Source organism: Convolutriloba macropyga, unplaced genomic scaffold (genome assembly GCF_964194025.1).
Source record: "Convolutriloba macropyga unplaced genomic scaffold, txConMacr16.3 SCAFFOLD_3706, whole genome shotgun sequence".
Lineage (NCBI taxonomy): Eukaryota > Metazoa > Xenacoelomorpha > Acoela > Convolutidae > Convolutriloba > Convolutriloba macropyga.
The window spans coordinates 1-25,952 of NW_027451482.1; the positions used below are offsets into that span (position 1 = coordinate 1).

General features: G+C 34.4%; 1 protein-coding gene across 1 annotated transcript; it reads left to right on the top strand.

The window, feature by feature from the left end:
• Positions 1–416: 416 nt before the first annotated feature.
• LOC142356734 (4-galactosyl-N-acetylglucosaminide 3-alpha-L-fucosyltransferase 9-like) lies at positions 417–23,748 on the top strand. The gene is made up of 6 exons (XM_075408536.1): positions 417–508; positions 7,723–7,804; positions 10,912–11,181; positions 16,591–16,758; positions 21,122–21,422; positions 23,292–23,748. Exons 3-6 carry the CDS (start codon positions 10,955–10,957, stop codon positions 23,619–23,621), a joined length of 1,026 nt encoding a protein of 341 aa, XP_075264651.1. The 5' UTR covers positions 417–508; positions 7,723–7,804; positions 10,912–10,954; the 3' UTR covers positions 23,622–23,748.
• The last annotated feature ends 2,204 nt before the right edge of the window (positions 23,749–25,952 follow it).

Here is a 25,952-nt window from a genome sequence, read left to right on the forward strand (position 1 = left end):
CGAGATAAAAAAAACAGATCTTTTCCGTTTGTGCCCCCCGGCTTAGTGGGCACATATTATTTGCACCCCCAGACGCACGCGCCATATTTTTACACAATGATTTACTATGTAATGACACGTGCTCTGTAACTGGGGGCGCATAACGTACTGGGGGCACAAACGGAAAAGATCCAAAAAAAACTATTATACCAGGATAGAGTTGTCACTTATTCGAAATTAACTAGGATAGGCCAAAACTAGCAATATACCAACACGAAATGAAATTATAGATAGCAAAAAATAGTTATTGATTGTAAAAAAGAAACGTCTACATTAAGGATTAAACATTGGGTGATTTTTTAATCTAATTGTTTGATCGTTATGGTTGAACACTAAAAAGTTAGTACTCAAATATTTTCACAAAAATGTTATTTTTCAGGTAAGAGGCTGAAGAGGATAATTTACTGGTTCTTACTTCTACTGGTATTTGCAATTTTTCAACTTCACACAACTTGGACTTTATATCAACGTTTATTTTCGCCTAGCATCAAGCATCATTGTCCTATTACGCAAAATTATAATTGAAAATATTTGCGAAGATTTAAATAAATGAAGTTTGCAAACATTTGTTCTGGTCATCAGTATCTAAATTCCAAAGTAATTCAAACTGAATCAAGAAGTTTTTCAGAAACCATTCAGTACTGATTCGGAGTCTGTTCATGTCGCATTTTGCTCTGAGATTCTCTGAGTCAGACTCTGAAAAATTCTGAATCAGACAATGAATCTTTTCTGATTCAAACTCTAATTTTAACTAATTGTCTTAAGTAATTTTTTTCAAATGAAGTCTGCGAATAAAGTCCGCTTAAAAAGCAACCTTCAGATTTTTGATCAAAAACTTGTTATTAACTCTGAACTGTGTTTTTTTATTTAAGGATCTCAATTTTTTGAAATTATAACCGCGAGATCTTTCTCGAGAAAACATGAAAAAAAATTGGGGTCTTTCCCATTATAGCCCCCCATGAAATTATAGCCCCCCCCATTATGGTATAACTACCATAATTGGGGGGTTATAGGTTATCTGACCACTAAGCTGAGGGGGGGCTATAATGGGAAAGACCCAAAAATTGATACCCAGGTCACCCAGGTTAAGGTCCCGTTGGGCGTTCATCTGGGTTTAGACATATCGACTTTCCGTCTGACACTTTAACCTGGTTAACATCTTTAGTGGAATTTTTAATGCGCAGTTAATCAGTGCTTTATTATTTTATCAACTATTATGTACTGCAACCAAAAATTGTACTGCAACAGTCAGCAATTGCTAACAAATAAGAAAAATTACAAATATTGTAATTTTTTTATTTGTTAGCAATTGCTGACTGTTGCAGTACAATCTTCGGGAAAATACTATCAAGGAACTGATACATTGAACGAAAAAGTTGTCAGCATTACGCCTCAGAGGTATATCCCAGAATTTCAGCCCTGGTAAAATTTGCTCGAAAAATAGATACATAAACTGAACGAAATTAAGGGACCAGCTTTGTAACCTATTTTTCGGAAAAGGGTTACGCCATTTTTGCGAAATATAAATACTTTAAAATTGTAAAATAGATGACAAGTCTTGTAGCACGTTTCCGCTCATTTTAGGTATCTACTGTTCGCATTAAAAGTATCTCTAATCCGCAATTGAGCCTAATTCAACGCGCGCTTTTTAAATATGCAAAAAAGATTTAATCTCTCGTAATAAGCACTTTAATAAACATTTAATTGAAGCTTTTAATGCTTTAAAATGATTGAAATACAAACTACTTCAAAGTCGGTAAAATCTCGAAAAATCGGTTTTAACTAGACTTAATTAGATTTTCTGACAGTTTCTTAACTATTTCAGCTCGATAAACTGCCGAATGCAGCCATGTCACTGTCAATAAGGGACAGGCGGAATCTATTTTGTTGCATATATGATGTACGTCCCAGTGCCACAAAAACTTTTTTTCGGAAAAATCCCTTGCTCAAAGAAACCGTGGTTGGTCAAAACAAACCGTCAATGTGTGCCTCTTTTAGTATTCATATATCTTTTTGGTCAACACAGAGATATATGAATACAAAAAGAGGCACATATTGACGGTTTGTTTTGACCAATCACGGATGTCATAGCCATGAACCTCTGAAGTTTTTCTACAAGGCCCTAAAAGGGGTTAAGACTTACACAAATTTCTTGGTAATAAAAAACATTTGTGTAATTGTTTGTGAAAACTTTTTGTCTACAATTGTACCATCAACAAATGGAAATTGATAAAACGTATAATAGCGGGAGTAGCACTCACATTTAATCTTTAAGAAATTTTTGGGGAAAATAAAGGTTTAAACGATAAATGAAGTCTTGGGAGAATCTTTTTGTCCTTAAAAACGCCTAATGGTCAAAGAATTCTACTTACAAAAAGTCTACTAAATGTGGCCCATGTTTTTTATCGTTTTGTTAAGCTTCAAGCGAAATGCACTTAAATTTGCCAAAGCAGGCTCCAAATTGCCCTTAACTACTCTAAAAAGGAAACCCCTTTGCGCAAATTATGAAGTTGGCATTGTCGGTGTAATTATATTCCGAACATTTCAAATCCGTTTTGAAATGAAGCCAAATAATTTCTTAACTTGAACCAATATCACCTCTGTTGAGTTTTTTTCTACAATGAGATTGAATTGTATAACAAATTGGCCACAGATTATGCTCATTGCCAAATTCACTAATGCCACTTGTTTTTTATCTTACTAAAAAGCGAGGGACTAATTGGCTCTTCAACCTTTAAGTCCAGTCTGCTTAATTAAATAAGTTGTCATTGCTTGCAGTCCATTGGAGCGCGGACTGCACTTCCAAAAAAGTTAAAAACTAATATAGGGGTAAAATGTGGTATTTACTGTCAACAGTGCCATTTTGAACCGGTAACAGTTTTCACAATTCGACAACCACACTCACAGTAGAAAACACTTCCTCGGGTTTCCTTAGAGAGCACCACCAATTGTTTCTGACGGGATGTAAATAGGTTTCACTACTTCGCTCTAATGTATCAAAAGCAAAATCTGGCTCTAGCATTTTATAAATTAATCAAAATAAATGAGAATTGGTATCGATAGACGCTTGTGATGGTCAATTGCATCTGTTCACTATACACCGTAGAATGAGTTAGATTTCCTGGAAAAGGGTTTAGACAAACGCCGTACGATATTGTGAACAGAAGAAAGAAATTATCCTTATCATTTCACCGTTTTGGATTGCTAAAAACGCAAAACTGGTTCAAGGTTAAATGATGAACCTAGTTAACCGTAAACCTAGTTAAAGAAACCTCAGGTTTAATTATTGTGAGCTCTGAAAAAACGATCTGAAATTTTACAAACTGTTGCAAGGAAAAATTTAAGCTTGTTTACAAAGAGTTGAATGGTACGGTACAATCAAAGATTACAGCAATCAATATTTCAAATTAATACCAATTTTTCAGCAAAAAGGAACCAATTTTTTAAACACCATCTGCTAATAGTCTATTTTCCTAACAAAACCAATTGATAATCGTTACGTCTTTCTTCTGTTTGAATGTATTCATTCATTCGTTCATTTGATTAATGGAAAGACGTTCAATGAGTTTCGCAAACGCTGAAATAACTGAGATTAGCTTAAAACTGTTACTTTCAACTTTGGTACTAAAAAGTTTTAATCATATTTCATGCAAATAATCAAATAGAAAAATGTTAAATGAAAATGTAAATTTTTTGTTCAATTTTTAGCTGCTTTTTCATTCAATCAAAAACTCTAAATCTTCGACTTGACCTTTAAATGTCATTGTTAAGAGGATCAATGGCCTGATGTAGTTCTTTTTAGTGCAACTGCTCTGAGAATAGTAGACAAAATATGGATCTTGCACTTCTTCGGCGTGCGCCATTGAATGGACCTGTTTTCTGATAAGTCTTCTTCAATTTTTTATTATATCTGATTTGATTTCTGAAAAATTTTGAAAACCTGCAGTTTTAGTTCTAACGATATCGTACTTTGCTTGTCAACTTCTCCTTTTGAAAAAAATTTTTTGTTCTTTTCCTGTGGATTAGTTACAAAAAAATTGTTTAAAAAATGTGTTTGCTCTTCTGCTACCAACCTAGTAACTATGTTCTTTTGCAGTTGAAACTTTATACACTTTTGCACGAATTATTTCTTATGCAATTCTTGTAAAACCTTTGTTTTTCAGCAAAAGATCCAATGGAGGCCAAAAACTATGGAGACCTGCAAAAAAGACATTTTTGATTCTGTAATTTATCAGTTTTTCTCAATTGCAATTATCAAACATTATATCTTACTGAGAATTTCAATAAATTTTGATTTGTTATGGTCTCTGTAGTTCTTCGAGATATTGCGAGGGAAGCGTGTGCGAACGTTAGTTAAACACGAATGAACGAATATTGTTGTGTTTTTCGAATGAGTAGCAATTCAAAAACTGTAGACGTAAAAAAACTCTTCTTTTTGACTTTTTGTGTCATCAATGACCAGATAAAGCTGGATTTTGCTGGATTTTTCAGTGTTATACACAGAATTGCACAAACTGAGTTGTTTACAGTTTGTTTTGTCTCAAATCGGCTATTCCAACAAGAAGGCTTGGTAATGTGCGTACGCACATAATGTTCCGACACCGCTCATCCACATTCTTGACTTATTTGGCTACCAAATGAAAAAGAGACAGAAAACCTTCCAAACATACATATCGTTCAATAAACGACCATTGGTGTACAATAAATTCACGCCACAGGGCCGATAAAAGTTGTTGATAATAGGACAACTAGTAAAGACCATAGAAAAAATCAAACAACAAACCCTATTTACGACCAAAACTAGATGTCTATAATAAAAAAGGTCATAACAAAATCAATCTTGCTTGTTTAACAGATTGGTAGAAATCTCGAAATCTTTTTACAAAACTAAATGGTAGAATCAATCTGTCACAACGTAGATGAGAAAAAAAGGATTACTTATTAAATTTCTATTTTTAGCGTGTAAACTCATCGTAGCATTTCCTTTTTTCAATCTACATTTTATTTGTTTAAGTTAAAGGTTTTTGTTCTAATTCAACTTTCTGAGAAGCTGCCTGATGTGGCAACACAATTGACACTGCATGTGGTTTATTATCTTTTATATTGGTATCAAAATTAAGGGCTGTGATTTTTTTCAGTTTTCAAATAAAAAGTTGTAATCCAAGTTCCTTCAACTTGAGCATCGCAAAACTGGTAGTCTGACTGAAAAAATTTTTTCTTCTCCGAACAAAAAAATTTTGGCATAGATGAGACGAATGCTAAAACATTCAGTGTTACGCAGTATCGCACGAGCCGTCTTGTTTGTTATATAGCACGTTGTTATGTAACAAATAGCATTTGCGACTGTCGAGACTCGTAAAAATTTCATCCCACTAAACTCAGGGCAAAAAATAAATTTGGAAATCTTAAGGCAAACAAGCAAATCTCCCTCTTGTCCTTGAATAAAAGAACTTTTTCTATATATGGGGTCCTCGTACTCAGATGTTCTTTCCACACCGCTGGTCGTCAAATGAACACAAAATTTTGAAGTCTTCCATATGATGCCCATTCACCTGAATTGTACTCCTGTCAATAAACACCAAGTTGCGAACATCAGTAAAGTCATCTCTATTAAATGGTCAAAATTTATAAAACTGGAGCTAGCAAAATTTGGAATGGGTGGAATACATGAATTGTGAAAAAGATTTAAAAAAAACTAAATTGCAATTTCTGAGAAAACCTACAAACCTATGAGTCTTAGGAGACATCAGAAAGGGCTTAGTGAACTTTTGCTTTCACAAAATTTCCTAGCAAATTGGTTTTCATAAATAGCAAGTCAAAAATATTATATTAAAAATATTTTTCAGTGTTTTTTCTGAAGCATTCCTCTTTTCTAAAGATAATTAGTTTTTCATAACTAGTAGGTCAAAAAATAAATTGGAAAAGATTCGAGAAGCCTGATGTAGAAAGCAAGCGGTTTTTGTTAACCAAGAATGCAAAACCGACTTGAAAATCCGACAGATATCATCAAAAAATATTGAGGAATTTTTCAGAAAACAGTCAATTTTATTTTTTTCTTCTTCTTTTAGTTCACTGAAAAATAAATTTAGTTTGCAAACTAACTAAAAAGTTTATTCGAGCTTTATTTATTAACGTTTTTGTTTTTTTGGTTGCTCAAAAAATTTTGAGGGATTTTTTCAGAAAATGTCATATCTTTTTTTGTTTTTAATTCATTGAACAAAAAAATTAGTTTGCAAACTAATTAAAAAGTTTATTCGGGCTTTGACTGACCGCGTTTTTGTTTTTATTAGGTTGCTCAAAAAAAATTGTGGGATTTCAAAAAAATTGAAAGATCTTTCAGAAAAATTTATACTTCTTTTTTTTTCATTCAGCAATTTAGTTTGTAAATGAGTGAAGTAACGTTAACAGCAAAATAATTGTTTTTTCCATGACATGGAGTATTTTAGAACTGAAAAACGGCCATCTTAAAATTGCACATATTCTTAAGTAAATAATCAAAAAATCAAAAGTATAATTAAAACTATTGTTTCTTAATTTTTATTTCAACCCTTTGATAAGTAATAATAAAGTATCAATGAGTACTAGTAGTAGTAATAAAACTTATATGTTCACTTTTATGCTCAAAAACGTGCATTAAATTAAGCTGAATTGCGGATTATACTGCGAAGTCGATTTACGTTGCGTGCGATAAAAAGATACACAAATCGAGCAGATTCTTAATACATAGCGCTCAAAAAATGGTATACAAAGCTTGTACTTTAAATTCGCGGTTAAAATTTGGACACTTTTACGAACATGGGTTGCGCAATTCACTTTAATTTTGCCTGCTTTTGCTAAAGTAGCTCTTTTTCGCAAAGTTGTTGCATTTTCAATGTATTAACATAAGAAAAACGAACAAGAGATACACAGATCGGGCATATTTTTGCCCGTGACTATTTTGATATACCACTGCGGCCTAATAAGTATTATATTTTTCTCAACAGTTGTGCTAAACAGTTAAATCGATCAATTCTCAAGAAAAACTTTTCATTTGCAATTGCAGTTATTTTTCCCGTTGCGTATGAATTTTTGAAAAATTCCACAATGAGACAAAACATGAAACAAATTGAATGGAGGCATGAAAAATATTTAAATGTCCAAAAAATTTTTGCAAAATTGTTGGCAAAATGTTATTGAGAGACTTAGGAAACTTTTTAAAGATATTGTAGATAGAGATTTTGATATTCTTTCAAGAAACGTGATTTTTTGAGAGCTCCTTAGAGATAGCACAACGTCAAAAAATTATGCGGGTCAATTTTTTAAAATTTTGAATTTTTTTTAAGTTTTACAGGAACCATATATGTAAAAACCAGCTGAGAATTCATGTAGAAAAACAAACTCTTCGTAACCCTTTTTAAAACTTTTCATTCTACGCAAATAAGTCTGTTCTGTTTATTACGAGCTAACACCCCTATCTGTTATTATTATTAGTTTAAGGAATTTGGCGACAAAGGACGAAGAAGTTGTAATTACAAATTAGTATAATTGTTCTTTTGTTGCCATGTCCCAGACCACTGTAGAGCCATTTTTCATGCATTAAGTTACGTTTAGTGGAATAAAATGCACCAAACAAATAGTTTATCTTATTTTTTGTTTGAAATATCTATTGACGTATAGATGCTTGATGCTGACTTAAAAACAAAGAAAATGGGTTTAAATTGAAACAAGTCACCACTAATCTTGATGAGAGAACGCCATTGCAGCAATTGGACAAAGCAAATTTTCAGTAAGTTTTTTTTTTAATTCCGTTTGTTTATTAATTCAAAACTTTGCTGACCGTTTTATTAGGTGAGTATAAATACTTCCAGCTCCATGCCTTCATATTATACATTACGTTCCAGATTATTGTTGATTTCAAACGTTCGCTGTGTTAACATTTGTTAAATCTTGACTTCAAAAAGAGCCGCAATTAGAACAAGCCGACAATAGAAAGAGCCGAAAATTTAATAATAACAATTGAAAAATTTACTTAGCCATTTCAATTTAACTCATTAAATGAGATCAGAAAAATTGCAAATAATTATAACCCGGTCTTTCAGAAATGAAGTTATTATTGACTAGCAAAATAAATCTAAGGCGATAAAATTATTAATTATGTTGTAATTATCACGGTCCACGGCCATGCCTCACTGGCTTATGGGACTTGAGGTGGAATTGTTACAACCAAACATGAGATCAGTTTTCCCAATCAAATGCTCTTAGTGTTAATTAAGAACACATTTTTGGTAAATAAATAAAATTCACTGTTCTTGGCCTTTTTTGGATGAAGCGAAATTTCTTAACGTCGGTTCTTTTTGACTGAACCTTATTAAATGCATTTTGCTCGTAATTTTTACAAGCAAAGTGTCTTTGTATATTTGATTAGACTTAAAAACGTTAAGTGGGGTGCAAAAACTCAGAGGGCAATAACACAAAAATCTAGGATCTCCGCTAGCGCCCCCCCCCCCAAGTAAATTAGGCACCCCCCATTGGTAAATATTTCAACATTAAGTATGCATTTGATTTATTACATGTGAATACGCTTGAATGGGTAATTAATAACATTAACAGAGCGAAGGTTTGAACATAATGCGTGCATAACAAAAAGGAACTGCGTATAATGTAAACATCAACCGAAACTTGTTCTTATAGCATTTTTAAGAGTTATGTGTTTTGTAAAAGGGTCTACTACTTTCATTTTCCTGAAAATTGTTGAAAAAGGGGTTTGTTGATGTTTTATACTAGGTATGTAATCATGAACACATGCAAACTTTCCAGAAGGGAGCGAAACATAAATATTTGGTGGGTACCTGAATTTCGGCTAAATAGGACTGGGGGGGGGGGGCGACAGCGCAAAAGATCCAAGATCTGTTGTCAATTTTTTATGCCTTGGACGATATTTGGCGTCTCGCCAAATTGTTAAATTGATAAAAATGAAGTTTGCTATGGAGAGTACTGAACTAAAAAACGTGTATAAACTGACAACAGTAACAAATATTAAATCGAATTTGAACAGAATCATACGTTTTAATAATAAATTTCAGTTTTGTCAAAGAAAATTTTATTGGTCATTCAATTATGTTTAATTTTTAGGAGTAAATATTTGTGCTCTTCATAACAAATATTCCAAAAACCAATGAAATAAATGGATTGAGCAGAATAATAATTGCCAGGATTAGCCATGGGGTCAGTTCGGGAAAAATCTGGACCGGGTAAAATTTTTAATCTGAATACCTGTATTTAACGGAAGTTACTTCATCTTTTCTATATCTAAATGGCACAGTAACGAGCAAACTAAAAGCCCTTTTTGATGTAACTCTGTGATGTTAAGAACTAATCAGAAAAACACAAAATAGCTTATTTTGCACTCAAAATGAGGAGATTCTCGTAGGAGATGCTTCATTAACTAGAAATCTTAAAATTTCCTTAAGATATAAACTTCTGAACTTTGCTGCCTTTTCAAAAACTATTTTGCATTTAATTAGGAAAATATACGAATAAATGATAACTTATGATCTTTACACGAAATTGTGATTAAAATGAATATTAACTCATAATTGAGATTGCTCTGTTTTTTCCAGCTATCTCATTGCATTTTTGCTTTTTCCTGTGTTTTTTAGCTGAATATAAGATAAAACCTTGACCCGGTAGACCCATTAAATTCAAACAGGATGGTACCTGGTAACCCTCCCAAGTGATTGTGGAATTTTTATCGTGTAAGATCGTTTAACTGGTCTTACACGATAACGATAAAAGTTCTTCCCTATGTGAATTTTGATCATGTAAGATCTGATCGGATACTTATCAGATCTTATAATATGATAATTGAATTTTTCTGAATTTATATCTTATCAGATCTTACACGATAATTGTTCACGTAGGGCAGAATTTGTATCGTGAAAGATCTGATAATGCATGTTTTAATAACTTCAACAGTGCCGTCCAACGTAGTCAAGTTCCTATGGAAGTAAAACCTAACCGGTCAATTAACCATTTTTGAAACTAAAAAAAATGTTTGTTGATTCTATTTTGGCGGCCGTTTTATTCTGAGTCTCAAATAGGTACTACGACTCAACTTAGACTTTTTTGTTCCTTCAAAATAGTTTTGGTCCTTCAAAAGTTTTGGTCCTTCAAAATAGTTTTCAGCTTAATTTGATAATCACCGCTTCAAAAAAATTCTCTGATACTCGAATAACGATTATCACAATCTCTTATGAGTCTCAAAAGATAAAAGAAGATAAATTTCTCTTTTTTGATCTGACACTTTGTGGTGCATGTTGTCGTTTTTTGGCTACTGCTTGAAAGCAACTCTGAATTGTCTTCAATTTGATGCCATGCTTAAAGAATTTTTATTGTGTAAGATCTGATAAAAATCTTATCGAAAAGATGAGTAATTATTTTTCAAATTTTTATCTGACACTACCTTATAAAATTCTTATAACCCGATAAACATTTTTCGTCAGGCAGAACTTTTATCGTGTAAGATCTGACGAAAAAATTTTTATTGTTTAAAATCTTATAAGAGGAGTTTTTACTGTGTAAGATCTAAAAAAAAAGTCTTATCAGATCTGATAAGGAGATGCATCCCCTTACAGCCCTTTAGCACGATAGTTTTGTCAAAAATTTGTTAGACCTGACACGATAAAAGTTCTGAGAACACCGGGGCTTTTGCATCACTGGAGTTCAGTAATTTTGTATCAAATGCACCTATATGTGCTGATTTTTTATAAATGAAGCTCAAACGCCTGAAATGCGCTGAATCTTTTTTACTTAAATTAACTTAAAATTTTGTAACTTAATTTTTTGTATCAGCAATCATTTGAATCTAAGGCCTCGCTATGAGTTATATTCCAGGATTTCGAATGACGCGACAATCTTTTCCAATTTGACAGTGTTAATGTTTGAATTTGGCCCACAAACGTCGAAGTACAACTTCCGCTCAGGTTGTGAAATCAACTTCGACTGCATTGTAACTCAAGATGGTCGTCAAGACACAAACCAGATGAAATTGGAAACATATGATGCCATAGTTGCAGTGGGAGGTCCTGGAACTTCCAGATTTAAGTCTTACTGGGACCGATCGTCAAAGATAAGAAGGCCTGAACAGATTTGGGCGGCTATCAGGTTAGTAATGAGCTTGGGGTTGTTTTCCGTTGCGTCCATTGACACCATTACATCCCACGTTTAGACCTTAATTTATGAAAATACCGTGCCCGATCCGCATAGTTATGAAAAGTCTTTGGCTAGACCTGAAAGCAAAACTGGGCTCTGACTCAATCCACGGCCCAAATTATTTACACTGGACTATAGCTTGGACCAAAAAGTCATTCATTCCCGGGTTCTGATTGACTTAAAAAATGAATTGCAAAAAAAATGGGTGAAGGTAATGACAAATCATGATCCGAGGCAGTCTTTTCATAGCTGCGGAGCTCTGTTCAGTTTTCAGCAATCCAAAGTAGTTGGATTGCACTGGTATGCTGTCTTTTTCTTGAAGATCTGTTCACACTCTCATCAGTTTTTTTTCACGTCAGTGAGAAGTCAGACCACAGTGGTGATTTTAATCACGTTGGAGTAGGAAGGGGAGCAAAAAAGAGACTTTTCCCGACTATCTTTGAAGTGGAAGAGAAGTTCGTATGTGAAAAAATACTTGGTTGTTGAAAGCGAAGATTTTTTCACATGCGGCAATTTGATTGCTGTTTTCAGTGCTTTTTTGGTGCTATTAAAATGATACACTTGTGTTCTAATTGTGCCTAAATGCAATTTATTGAGCTCATCGACGTGCATGCTTTTTTACTTTGACATTCCTTGTTGTCATAAAATATTATTGAAAACTTGATGTCTGCCAGTTTTCAGTATTATTTTTGTTGTCTTATCACCTATTATCATTGATGACACTATCACTGGTTGCTAATGAGGCATAGATGAACCTTTTTAAGTGTTTGCGTTTATGGCTATAGTTTTCCATAAAATTGACACCAATTTTTCCCAAAATATTTGAATGGTTTTTTTAATTTTGAGAGTTTTTCTTGTACTTTTTTTCTGGTCTTTCAATCTTACTAAGGACACGGCTCGTAGTTTGCTAAAATTAATTATTTCAATCGATTTAATTGTTTCAGTTCATCGCAAATTCATTCAATGTTTAATTTTCATTGCTTTCAAAAAATTGTCTCGAATTATTGATTCTTTTGCTGACGTTTACGATTCTTTTGCTGACGTAATTCTGGTCAACGTGTTGGCTCCTACTTTTAGCTGACGTTTTCATTCACTGAGAATCGTTTGTTTTTGAAGGACTAAAGTGAATTTGCGAATCTTTCCTTTTTTGTATATCTATTGTCCATTTTTGCCTTAAGCGCTTTTAAACTTTTATAATATGTTTTGGCTAAGGGTTTTTGTTCGCAGTTTTTAGGTTCTCTGAGTTTGGCGCCACTGTTTTTCAGTAGTTTTGATTTTTGCCGATTTTTTTCAATTTTGCCTGTTTTTTGGTTTGTTTTTCATTGATTTCCATAAGTTTGTTGTTTTGTTCTCAATCTATTTCGCTGCTATTTCAACAATTTGCCGGCTGTGGTCAGCATGAACTCTCCTTCATTTGCTGCAATTCTAACGAAAATTGATATTAAACACTTTTTCGAACAGAAAACGTATAAAAGTTGCTCATTTCCATGACGTTTATGCTCGACCTATAAATTGTGTTTATCTCGACCACTGAAATGCTATTTTTCGATGTATTAACCTTAGACTCCCTTACCCATGAGACTTTTCATAAGTCGAGTCATATACCTGGGATACCCAGTGGCTCACATTAGTGTACAATATGGCTATATTTAGTACAATTTTTTTTCTGCAAATTTTTGAGATTTTTTGATTAAAAGGGAACTGAACAGTTGGAACTTTGCTCACCCCGAACATTTTTTAACCGCCAAAAAATTATTTAACATTACAAAGCATATCATTATGTATGAAACTTGAGGCTAACGTACGCGGGTTGTATTTGTTCGGGACCAACGGCAAGTATTACAATAACTGAAACCATCGAATTTATTATATTTTTCAAAAAGAAGCTTTGCGAAAATTATCTTTTTTGCTTTTTTTTCTAGCTAGTCTTCCGTTGTTGAGCTCAAAAAGCAATCAAGTTTAATGATCATCCAAAACTAAAAGAAAAATTTTTTGACAACAAAATTTTTCAACTAAATCAAAAATCTCAAAGAGCACTGGCTGAAAAAGAGCGAGTTAAGTGAACTTCTCCCCAAAGCACAAAACAAGGCAGACGGCACAACAACAGATGAGAAAATTTGGATTCAAGTAAACAATCTTAAAACAATGCTTGAGACAACCAGACCACATAAAGATTGGCTAAATCCGAAACCAAATCTTATACGGTTTGCTCATTCGATGGGAAAAGAGCTTCTCATTTAAAAAATTAGTGCTTCAAGGAACCGCCAAATATCAACAACTTTTTCGTTCAGTCCGAAAACCAAATATCAAGAGACTATCTGATTTCTAATAAAAACCTACAGCTCACTTGTACCAACAGATCTAATAACGCAAAAAAAAACACTGCCAAGAACCGAATCGAAATCTAGCTTTGTAATTGTAAACAAACAAGAAAACAGAGTGAATGCAGAACAATTCAACAGAAATGCAATTAACGTTACCACCGTGCAAAGGATAACAAATATGGTCAAAAGAAAACCACCGAAAGTCAATCGCGTGATGTCTGACTGTACAACCTTTGTCGCGGCCGCAGTTAAACATGGTGTTAAAGTAGGCTAGCTCTATCATGGCTATGAAGCAAGCAGATATCCAACTTTCATGATACGATGCTTCAAAATGCAAGAGTTTAACTAATCGGCAAACAAATTTATAGGATAATTGAAAGATTTACGGTGTTCAGGGAAACACACTGTAAAAAGCTGAAATGAAACAAAAAAGGTCCAAACGTGCAATCTGTAGCCCACGCAACTATGTGAAAAGGTTTTCTTTTCACATAGTTGCGTGGGGCAACAGATTGCACGTTTGGGCCTTTTTTGTTTCTTTTTTTTGTATATCAGGACGTCATGTCCGAATAAACCAAACAAAAAAAAAAGACTGAAGGGAAAAAACTTGGAAGCAACTCCAACTGCTGATTTAATAGTCACAACATAATTACAGTCATAGTTTCAAAAAGTCGCAAGAGATTTAGGACCAGTTTTAACAAGTGTTCGATAGCGTTACAATTTGCATCGTCAACAACAGTGCGTTCAGAGTTTCCAAAGAAAGAATATATTGACAAAATGTCACGAAAACACCAAAACATATGCAAACCGTCAACCCAGCGAACATTATTCGCACTAACAGCCAGAAAACATCCAATATGGTCAGGATCAAAATATTGCGTGGAATTGTCGTGGCTTAGCATACACGATTCTTGAGTTTTTTCAAGGAGAAAAAAAGATTGACTTTGTCCCTTTAATTGATTCAATGACAAATATTTGTTCAGTACATGAAATTTGGGTCTGTTATTCAAGCAAGAAACGAGCGAAGATAGGGTCAGACCAGCTTTAACCAGTAGATGCAAAACAGGCCAAGCTTAGAAACACTTTATGTAATTAAAGAAATACCACTTAATAGAATTTTATGGATAATCATTGCTTATTTATCAGCTAGTAAAGGTCTAATTTTAAATGATGTGTTTGACGGCAATCTCAAGATCTTGTTCATCTGTACAGGTTTCAACAATAATTATCAAGAGCTTAACTGTACCTAAAACACTAAAAATGGAGGAAAGTAATGAAACTGATTGATTTAACTTTTGAAGGAAATTTTAATCTATTAGACAACGGTTATCAAACTTATCCATCTTTTCAAAATCACGACCATAGCACTCCCAATCCAGTGTTTTGCAGATCGTTTCGAATAACAGGGCAAATAATAGAATATTCTTAGGTAAAGAAGCCAATTTACACATTAGTTCAGAAGTAGTTAATCTGATTTAAAAAAAAAACAAAAAAGATGAGAGGGAAACTGAAATTTGCTCAAGACGAAATTTTCTACCGCTTGAGAAAGGAAATGAATTTCTTGCAGATGGAAATTAAAAGAAAACTAAAGTGTTAGGATGAATGGAAAAACATAGGAGTATTTGACGCACCAAATCAAACGGGCACTCAGCCATTTTGGAGAGCAATTTAAATAACCAATAACCAAGAGTCAAGCAGCTCACATCTACAAAATCTAGAGACAGAATTTTGTAACCAACCATGACAAGTATTAAATTCTTTAAAACAGGTAACTACGATGTCCAAAGAACACTTGCAAAGGCACCTTTGAGTTGAGTGAATACACAAACGACCAATAATGTCCCCTAAAGGCAGTATTATATCGTTTTCTTTTTTTTCTGAATCAAAAACCAGTAATCACGAGTTGTCTGATCTGATTTGTCTCGAGTAAATAGAAATAGCTTGTCCATGTTTACTTAATCTTTTCTTCTTTAAAGTTGATTTTTTTTTCTCGTCTTCTCCATTGCTTATGTAAAAATATTATTGTTGGTTACCCTACAAAAAATAACCACTAACAAAAGCTAATGCGCCTAGCCAGAGATATACAACGACAAAAAATAAGTCACGAAACACCAGTAAAAACCCTCCATAGTGTTTAAAGGCTCAGTATTTCCAGAGTTTAGACACAATGACTCAAATTAAAACGTAAACTCTCAAAATGTGTTAAACTTTTTTTCAATAAAATTGATTGTTGACGGTTGCACTTGAATTTCATACATGCTCAGTTTAAACTCCAACTGCTTTGTCAGATGAGTAGATAGTTTTTGGTGAAGGTAATAGGGCACATTTGATCGACTAAATTTACTCAAAAACTCATTGTTGTTCACGAGCAAAGTTTATTTATATTGATACATAATGAAATTTCAAGCGAATGTGAAAACAACATATGCTCTGCTATTTAATCTTCAATCTGCCGAAAGCATTCTTATCTCTGGCTTGAGTTTTTTATGTTTAGCGAAACACTCTACTTTTAATCTTGGTATGAAATATTGTACAACGAAACCTTTTTTTATATTTACACTTTAGCCAGCTTGTTATATAAAAATAATTTGTTCGGTGTTGGTCAAGCAAGCCGATAGGCAAGCAAGCGGAATTTTGAAAATGAGGTCAAGTAAGCCGAAAAATTTTCGGGTACCCGTATTTTAAGTTGCCCCTGGCGGGCCGGTGGGCGCGCTATAGCCGGCCCGCTATTTCCGGATTACATCCCGCAGCGGATGAGAGGCATGGCCATGGACAGCGGTCCGCTAAGGCCCGTACCCACTAGATGTCTAAAAATTAACGTCTTTTTGTTTCTTTGGTGCATTGGAATACATCATGCACTATAATACTACGCGCAGTATTGATTGCAACGGCTAACAATGTATTATTTCTGATAGATTACATAACTGTTACATAACTTTCGGCTTGCTTTTTCTGTCGGCTTACTTTTACTTCGGCTTCCTTTGCGATCGCCAATTTGTTCATTCCATGAAGAAAATAATACAATTGTTTACTTGTTTAGCCTTGAGTCTTCACACCACCCAGACATCTCCCTACGTAGCAGTGATATGAACAGTCTGTTCAACTGGACTGGAGGTTTATCACGCACTGCTCACTTGGAGAGGAGTTACACTAATTTCTACAGACACGCCACGCCAAAATCAATGGCAACCATCAGAAAATCAATTAGGTAACATCTTTTCGGGTGGTCTCCATTACAACCCCCAAATCAATATCAGCGATGAAAAAACTAAACAGAAGCGCACTTTAAATTGTTCCTTCTGAAACTCCCTTGCTGATTTGTTTCCAGCTTGCATATTTGAAAACTAACCCTTGATAAATTTTCGGATCTTTTCTGCTAGCGCCCCCCCCCCCCCCCAGCCTTATATAGCCGTTAAATTTTGCACCCCCCAAAATCTAAGTTTTCGCGAATTGTAAGAGCGATATTTGAATTTCATTGAAACAAGAGTGTCTAGGTAGATTAAAGGCACTTTTAGAATAGTTTCCTTTAAAAAGTTTTAAAAATTCAAGCTCTATAGTAGCCGATAACACCAAAAAAGATCTAATACAGAAATTTTTTTTGATGCTTACGTTATATCAACAAATTTTGGTTGAATACGTAATACTTTCAAACCATAGCTGTGCTAGCTTTTAGTAAATGCATATTGTTCATATATGTTTACGTATAAGATTACTTAGCTTTAACAATATACGATATGTTTAACGATATACAATATGTTTACACATTTATAAATGAGGTGTGCCTAACTAAGCGGGGGGGGGGGGGCGCTAGCAGAGAAGATCCGAATTTTCTTTGTTCTGAGTTAATTAAAGATATCATTGCTCCAAATTTTAACTAAAATTGGAATACTGCCTGAAGCACTCTTTAAATTTAATAGCCCCAAAACGACAGCTGAGGCCATTATTGTCCTTCTCTTTCTTTTTACAATTCAAAGAATTTCGATTGTATTTGGAAGTTGTCGTCTTTCAAGATCTGTTCTCGTATTTTTATTTTTAAGTCAAATTGATGTGATGATTTTGGTCATCCCGAAAAAGGAATTGGAGCGAGAAGGCAAGTGGTTTTGCGTATTGAATTTATTTTGCTCTAATTTTAAAGTAGTAGAGTGGGGAAACAGTCTCTGAAGAAAACAGGCCTCTCGATAGTGTTTTCATTGCGCATATGTAGCAATTTGCACTTTAATTTTTACTGTTATTTTTATTTTTTAATCGCATTTTTGTCTAAATGATTTTTCAAATCCGTTCATAGTTCATTCTAGGTCAAGATTTTTGTTTAGTCAAAAAAACTTCTCTGAATTATAGGTCAAGACTTGTCCTGCTATGTTTTTTATTTCGTCGTCCAGAATTCTGTTACAACAAAATGACGTCACAATCACTTCAAAATCGCTTTTTGGTCATTCGTTTATGCTATTTCGACTAAAATGCGTGCGTGACGTCATTTTCACTCTTAGTTGCGAGTATTTTTTTTACATTCGGTTGATCAAATTTTTAGTCACACGTGACTTACCTCACTCTGAAAAATGAATTCCTCACTCTGAAACTGATTTTTCCTTAATTTAATTCAAAGAGATAAGGTCAAGTTAGTGTGATTGTTTAAAGGTTATTTGAGAGCAGCTAAAAGAAGCAGCAATAAAATATTATCATTCTTATCCAAAAATAACATGTCAGCAATGAACAAAAGAAATTTCTCTCTTTCGATCTATTTTAATTATTTCTTTGAGACTGTAGATCTAAAAGGCTGTTGCGGCTTTTTTTCCGGCAGCTATGTATTAACTGAAACTCATGAAATACGTCCAAAGTATTCATCCGTTTTATTCAAAGTCTTTCAAATTAAAACTGTATACCAAGTTGTGCAGCTTATATTGAGCACCTTGTTTTAAAACCATATTGGTTCAAACCCCATTTTGAACTGATATCGGGTCAGATTTTTCAAGCAAAAAGTGTTATCTGATGGCTCCAGCTCAAAGATGTGATCTAAAATGCAAAACAAGTTAATTGTTTTTTAGTTATGGAGATTTTGTCCTTTCTTATTGTTTTTGAATAAACCTCATCTGGTATAAACAATATTTTCCGAACACAAACAGTTGGGAACTCTCAACTACTAAAATTAAACTCCAAAGAGGACATTATCAACACCAGTTCCCAAAGTATCCGATTGGAATTAAAATAAGAAATGTACGAAAAGATTTTGCAATTCCGTTCTAGTTTCTGATTAATTGCTCTTGAACGAAGTTCATATCAATTATTGTAAACGTGTGTGTCTTTTTATTTTATGCAAAATTTTTGCTTGACAATTTTGACTTTTCGAGTGACTTTTACGCCCTTAACTTTATGCGTTTCGGGTGATCCAAAATTCTCTCTTAATCACAATTTCAAGCAGCTGAACTCAATTGGCGGCAATTTAATACTAAAAGTCAAATGAAAAGTGCGCCGAAACTGGGGCCATTTTTTACTTTAAGTCTTAATAGTGGTATATGTTAACACCTAATGTGGTTATTTGAAGCCCACTATTGAACTTCTTAGTCCCATTTAGGCTCCCCCTCAACCGGACTGAAGCAGGCTGCAATTGATTAGAGCTCCCACTAGTCGTTCGAGAGCAATTCTGCCGACGTTTTGTCGGTTATGTTTTTAATAGCCGCCCTCATCTTCTCAGCCGGCTATTATAGCGCTCCTATTTTTTTTTTACTTCGTCGAATAAAAAAGTGTTTCGCTTTACCTCATTTTGCCGCCTTTTCGTGAAATCTTTTTGACTTCTCTAGGCTAGTTTCTCTCTTCTCTCATTCTGCTAAAAGTGATTTGGAACATTAGTTGCTCAGCAAAGCAATTGAAAATGAACAGAGTTAGTACAAAAATGGATGTCAGAAATAGAAACGGGATAAACCCATAAAGCCCAATTTTAGATGCCCGCTATTTGAACGTCGTTCCTATAAGTCTTATTTACCATCTCTAATGCTTATTGTTATTGATTGTAGCCCCTGTAGCCTCTCTCTAAGAAACAGAAGTATGTTCAACTACGAAATGCCATCAAAATAAATCGGACTTAAAAATGTTTTTGTACAAAAATTTTTTTTTCAATATCTTCTGTTTTTTCAATCCCAATCATGCTTATTGGAATCAACGGCGGCTATTTTCCGGCAATCTGCCGGGTATGTTTATTACTTAATGAAATTTTATTAATTTTGTTTTTCAAATCTTTTCTCACCAAAAGTTACTAAAATATTCACCAGGTTTTGAAAACAAATCCATATAATTCTTATAAAAGGGAAGCATCATTTCAGTATAATCCTTGCAAAAATTTCATCATTTCAAAAATTTAAAGTGCATTCAATAAACTCATGGGATAAAATCTACGTCTTCCTAACACAAAATCGGCATTTTATTGGTATATTATATTCATGATTACAGAACAAAATTTTGAATAGTAATGCCGTCAGTGAAATTTCATAAACTTTCTAAGGTTGTCTTAAGAACACAAATTCAACATCTCTTATCAAACTCCGAATTCCGTTACACAATATTAGCTCTTTAACGAACATTGAAGTTTAAACGCATTTATGATGCTATATCCAAAAACAGTTATCACAAAATAAGGGCCAATTTTTTTAAACTTACTTTGTACAATGTAAAGACAACAAATTGTCAAACATGTAAGAAAAGTGTGGAATAAAAGTGCTGGTAGAATAAAGCGAGACGAAAGTGTGTGGCTTTAAAAGTGGATAAGTGACCGGTCCGCCTAATAAAAGAACGTTTCATAAACAGGAGTTCGACAATGAAAGTTAGTTTGCAGAATATTATTTTCAGCGAGTAAATCTTGCATCATTATTCATCTGATCTAATGTTATCTTCTGAATTTATGTAAGTCTATTGAAAAGTCAACAAAATAAGATATTCGTCTGAGATAATGAACCTTTCAAATCAACCGATGTCTGCTCATTTTCTACATTGCTATTAGGAAAAAACTTTTTATTTATTTATTTCGTTAATTTAGCTTATCTGTGGGTTGTCAATTAAGATTTCTCAAAACAAGGTCTAGGAAATAAATCCCATAAAAAAATACTACCTAATTTTAGATAGCATATCAGACCCCAAGGAAATAAACCCCCAAGGAAAAAAACTGCCCACGGAAACCAGCCTCAATTTCAAAATTTAAATTTGATCGGTTGTGACAGTTTCATACTAAGTCTCACGGAAAGCGAAGGCATGTTCAAACGCGCTAAATGCGCTGCTCTTAAACAGTGAATAAAGGGTTTATTTCCGTTGCGGCATTTTTCATTGGGGTTTCACATCCTATCAAAAATTAAGTGGGATTTTTTCTCCGTGGAGTTTATTTCCCGCAAGTGGTGTGTTTTCTCATCAGATCTCATATATCTACGTCAGCTCTTAAACTATAAAATGCATCTTATAAGTTCATAAAGAAAAGAAACAAGACTCCAATGAGATTATATAATTTTTCTGACACATTTTACAAATTTAGTAAATTATCAAAAATTAGGGCAAAATTTCATTCCAATTTCAAATATTTCATCTCTACTTAGATCATGGAACAAAACCAAATCCTTCTGCTGGATGGTCAGCAATTGCGCTTCTGTCACTTCCAACCGGACCCAAATTGCCTCAGACCTCATCAGGTACCTCAAATCACCCGTTCACATGTGGGGTTCTGCCGCTTCTCGTTGTCTCTCTGAATCTACTCTGGCTAATGTAGTGGACCACGGACATGTACCCCTTTCCCGTGGAGGTCGAGGTGGCGACCAGCAACGTCAAGACGTCATACAACAGTGCAAAGTTTATTTTGCGTTTGAAAATTCAATTTGTACCGATTATATAACAGAGAAGGCTCGAGATGTTTCTGTTTAAATTATTAAATAATAAGGGCAATTTTGTTTATTGGGTTTCCCTGGTTTAATAACTTTTAGGGAAAACCTTTGCGGACCTCAGTTAAGCTGAATGTATAAATTTTTTACCGTCGCCTAAAAGAGTAACAACTTTGAGATATTCTCGACCAACTTGAGCTGTGAAGTTTGACAATTTTCACTCGAATACAAAAGGCTGAAGCACAAACTACTGGTAAAGCCTACTCCGGGTCAAATGTCCTCCTAAATGCTCCCATTTTGTTGTAAGAGTGGGGGGGGGGTAATTTGTCTATGGGGGGTAAAGTGATGTAAGAGTGTGGGGGTAAATTGTTCAGAATTTCTCCATTACCCCCAAACTCTTACATCGTTTTAACCCCCATGACAGACCAAAAAGATGTAAGAGTGGGGGTTAATTTGTCTTTTACCCCCTCACTCTTACACCATTTTACCCCCATTGGAAGCCCAATGCAGCCCAAAAAGATGTAAGTCTTGAGCTGCATTTTCCTAAAAAATACTCCCATTGCAGCCCCACTCTTACGTCATTTTGGGCGGAAAAATTCAACCCGGGGTACCCACTACCCGAGTTGAACTTTCGCCTGAGTTTTTAGTTCCGAATGTGGTCAATTTCGTAAGAACCGTAAGAACCACGAAATTCTGCAAAAATGGCGCGGTTAAATGATAAACATTTACCGGATTCGGTGACAGCCGATGAGTATTTTCTACCCCCCCCCCCCCCTCAAACCAATGACAAAAATCCTTCGCTGATACAGTACACCGATTATAGAGGTGACACCCTGGAAAATTAAAGCCCTAATTGTGACTAGTCCTCGCAATAAGCGGCATACATCGTCTCGTCGAGGCTTACTTAGAGCCTCAGTTTGCCCCCCGGACTTGGGCGTCGTTTTCAGTACTGAATCATGAAAGAACTCTGAACTTAGTATGGACATTTCTGACCATTCTGCATATGCGCTGAACATAATGAATTTTTTGCCTATTTTCAAACTGCATGGCAGAAAAAAATTTTTTTTCAATGGAGATCACAGAAGTTTGGGCAAAACGTCAACCCGGGTAGCTGGTAGCCTTTATCAGTAGTTTTCTTGCTTTAGCCTCTTGTATTCGAGTGAAAAGTGTCAAAGTTTAAAGCTAAGTTTGTGTCGAGAGCATCTCAAAGTAGTTGCTCGTTTAAGAGACGGTAAAAAAATTATACATTCAGCTTACTCCAGTCATTAACAACTCCTCTTGCGTTGAACTTTTCTGTAACAGCTAAAACTCAATAGGGCATGGCAATTATCAATTCATGGACATTATATTTAAATAGGAGCAACAATTTAAAATATTATTTAGTTACTAAACTGCTTATTGAACTGAACAGAGTTACTCAAATGTGGGATATTACCTCAAACACAAAAATCAAATTTAATTGGCTTTGGTTAAGTCTCATTTGTTAATTAAATAGTTAGCTGCATGGTAACAAGCATTACGTTGAATTTACAAGGGTCAAATTGGTACACGTGGAAGGCGAGTACCTTCCTTGTTAGTTAAAAGAATTAATAATTAATTAAATGGTAAGTAAACTACGATATCCCAAAATGTGCCATTTCGAAATTTTTCTGAAAATTTATTGACCCGTGTCTGGTTTTCTGGTGAGATAAAATGTACTCTCTTTCAACATATGCTTTCTTTCAAGCAATAAGCTTTCAACTTAAGCAGTACAGTTTAAAACGTAAACTCTTTTCAATGTCACAGATTTTTTTTTCCCAGGATGCTCATTTTTCTGACAGCTAATTCTCACATCAATAAAAATAACTTAAACAGAAACAGTTTTCGTAATTTTCTCCGTCTTTTCAACCAGTTTTCGAATGCCTTGATGACATACACAGTTCCTCTTGTCATCGGATTCCGGTCCAGCTACGATCGCAAAATGCCTGGATCTTTCATTCACGTTAATGACTTCCCCGATATTGCATCCTTGGCAAAACATCTGGACGAAATAGTGGAAAACGAGAACAATTTATTGCAGTACCATAAATGGCGACAATATTTCTATATCTCAGACGCCAGATTGAAGGATAGAATCGAGTGTCAAGTTTGTAGAAAAGTTGCCGAAACTCGAACAAAAAGTACAGTTTCAACTATTCCAGATATAACAGCAGCCATCCAAAACTTGCAGAATTGTACCTGAATTTCTTTTTAGCTTGATTGTTGTTATTATTTGCTTGTAATCAATGGTTGCTTGTTTTAAATTATCACCAGATGATTTTCCTAAAATATGCATTGTAAACAAAGTAAAATGAAGTTTAAACTTTCTATCTGAACTAAATAGTCAAGGGTCGAGTGTACAAAGATGGTTTCTGGCCACAAAATGTAATTAATTGCCCTTGGACGAAATTTGAGGCAATTATTGTAGACGCTCGTGTCTTTTTTGTGCAAAGTTTTTGCTTGACATTTTTTGTGCCTTTGTTCTAGAATATTCTTTGACTTCTTGATTGAGTTTATCACCTCGAGTTCTCATAACCTCGAGTGGTCTACGCTGCTCTAATTATGTAGTAAAGTTGGATTGTGAGCACAAGAGAATCAAAAGTGGTTAACATGGCATGATGGTATGCTGGAGGGTGTCCAGAATATTAGCCGACGTGAAAATTAGCCGAAAAAGTCAAAAGAAGGAAAATTAGAAGAACTAATTGCATGAGATAATTGCGGTAACCAAGCATATCTGGGACGCGCAATTATCTAACTCACCTACACATGCAAATAATGCATTTGGCCATGCCTCGCGGGCCACGGCCATGCCTTAGAGGCCTATGGGACTTGATATGAATCTATCACAACCGAACAAAATATCACGGCCGTTCTGAAATCTGATTGGTTAAAATCTCCTTTTCGGCTAATATTCCATTGGGCTAATTTTCCTTTCGGCTGATATTCACGGCACCATGCTGGAGGTCGTTCGAGAGAATTTCATCCTATATCTATCTGTTAGTTTGGAAATACAGCTTGCAACACGTACGTTGAAGTTTTAAAATTCCAGATTTTCACAGTACCCGATTTTAGAAAACAAGATCTTTCGTTGTACAGTCCAGATCTAAAACTACTCAAACATGTTAAAATATGCTTTTCATCTGACACTGAATGTCGATCGAAGTTTCGTAGAATTCAAGATCCAATTCCTTTTTATATTTAAACAATTCTGCTATAGAAGTTTTCCAACCATTGAAATTTATCACAAGTCGTTTTTTGTCAGATTTGTATCCTCGTCTGCCACAATTTATTGAGGAAAATTAACCCTTTTATTTCATTTGAAAAAGAAACAAACAAAACGGGATGAATGCTATACATTTATATAAACAGAATGAATGATTCAAAAGTCAAAAAAGGTTCCAATTCCAAAGTGTTTCATCAGGATAAGAAAAGGGCTGATTTTCTGTCTAAGTGATTTTCCTGTTTTTTATGCAAAAAATGAGATCTATTCGGTTTACCCAAATCACTTGAACCTAACTTCCAAAATTGTGCGTAGCATGCTCACATAAGAGTACAATTATAGTATACGAAGTTATAGTAACTGTAAGCAATAGTTGGATTGGAGGTGTAGATCCTAAAAATGTAGATATACTTTTGGCTATCAAAAAATGTAATCACATCTTTTAGTAAAAAACTTTTGACTGAACTTGCACAACACGTACTTCAAATTGGTTACGTGACCTTTTATCAAGTCAAAGATCAAAGTCGGCTTTTATTGAAAACTGCATAGTGGCTTGAGATGCAAGCCACAGTTTCAGAATAATGCTAACAGGAGTCACGTACCTTTCTTGAAACGCGAACGTATATATTTGAAATTTCAATGAATATAACGAAACTTGCATTTTGTTTCCAGCTATGGTTTCTACTTGGTTTTAATGTTTGACCGGTTGAGTTTTCTTAAAATCTGTTCGGGAAAACATTCTGCACACTTCAATAAAATCTATTTATCGTTAAAATTCTGTTTACGGACCAAAAGTTAGACTTCCTAGCAGAACTACACAGTTCAAATGCTCCTCATTTTCCTCCTATTGTGATGTGAAAGAGAAGGTAGATTATTCAGAAGGGGTAAAGGGGTGGAATTGTTGGGCTGCACCAAAGGACTCGTGAGGAATCCCCCAACCCTTCTCCCTAGCCCTGCCATTTTACCCGATGCCATTTTACCTAATGCCCTTTTACCCAATGCCAATATACCCAACCTGGCGTTTTACCCAATGCCAATATACCCAACCTGCCGTTTTACCCAATGCCATACTCTTGAACAATACCCAACTTTAATACACCCAAATGTTGAAATTACCAGAACGACTGGATTGAGCTTTGAAGTGTGAGATGTTTTTATCCAGGTTTTAGAAAATTATATTTAAACAAAACTTTCTAGCTCAATTGCTTTTACGTAAAAAAAATTAGTAGTCTTTATTTGCTGCTCAGGGTGTTAATTAAATACGTTTCCTTTTTGTATGGCAGATTTGAAAAAAAATTTCTCAAAAAATATCTG

What these genes read in the sequence shown, in the direction of transcription:
- LOC142356734 (XM_075408536.1), top strand. Translation starts at nt 10,955, where the DNA reads ATGTTTGAATTTGGCCCACAAACGTCGAAGTACAACTTCCGCTCAGGT. An exon ending in CAGATTTGGGCGGCTATCAG is followed by an intron (nt 11,182 to 16,590) that starts GTTAGTAATGAG and finishes TTACTTGTTTAG; the next exon opens with CCTTGAGTCTTCACACCACC. An exon ending in ACCATCAGAAAATCAATTAG is followed by an intron (nt 16,759 to 21,121) that starts GTAACATCTTTT and finishes ATCTCTACTTAG; the next exon opens with ATCATGGAACAAAACCAAAT.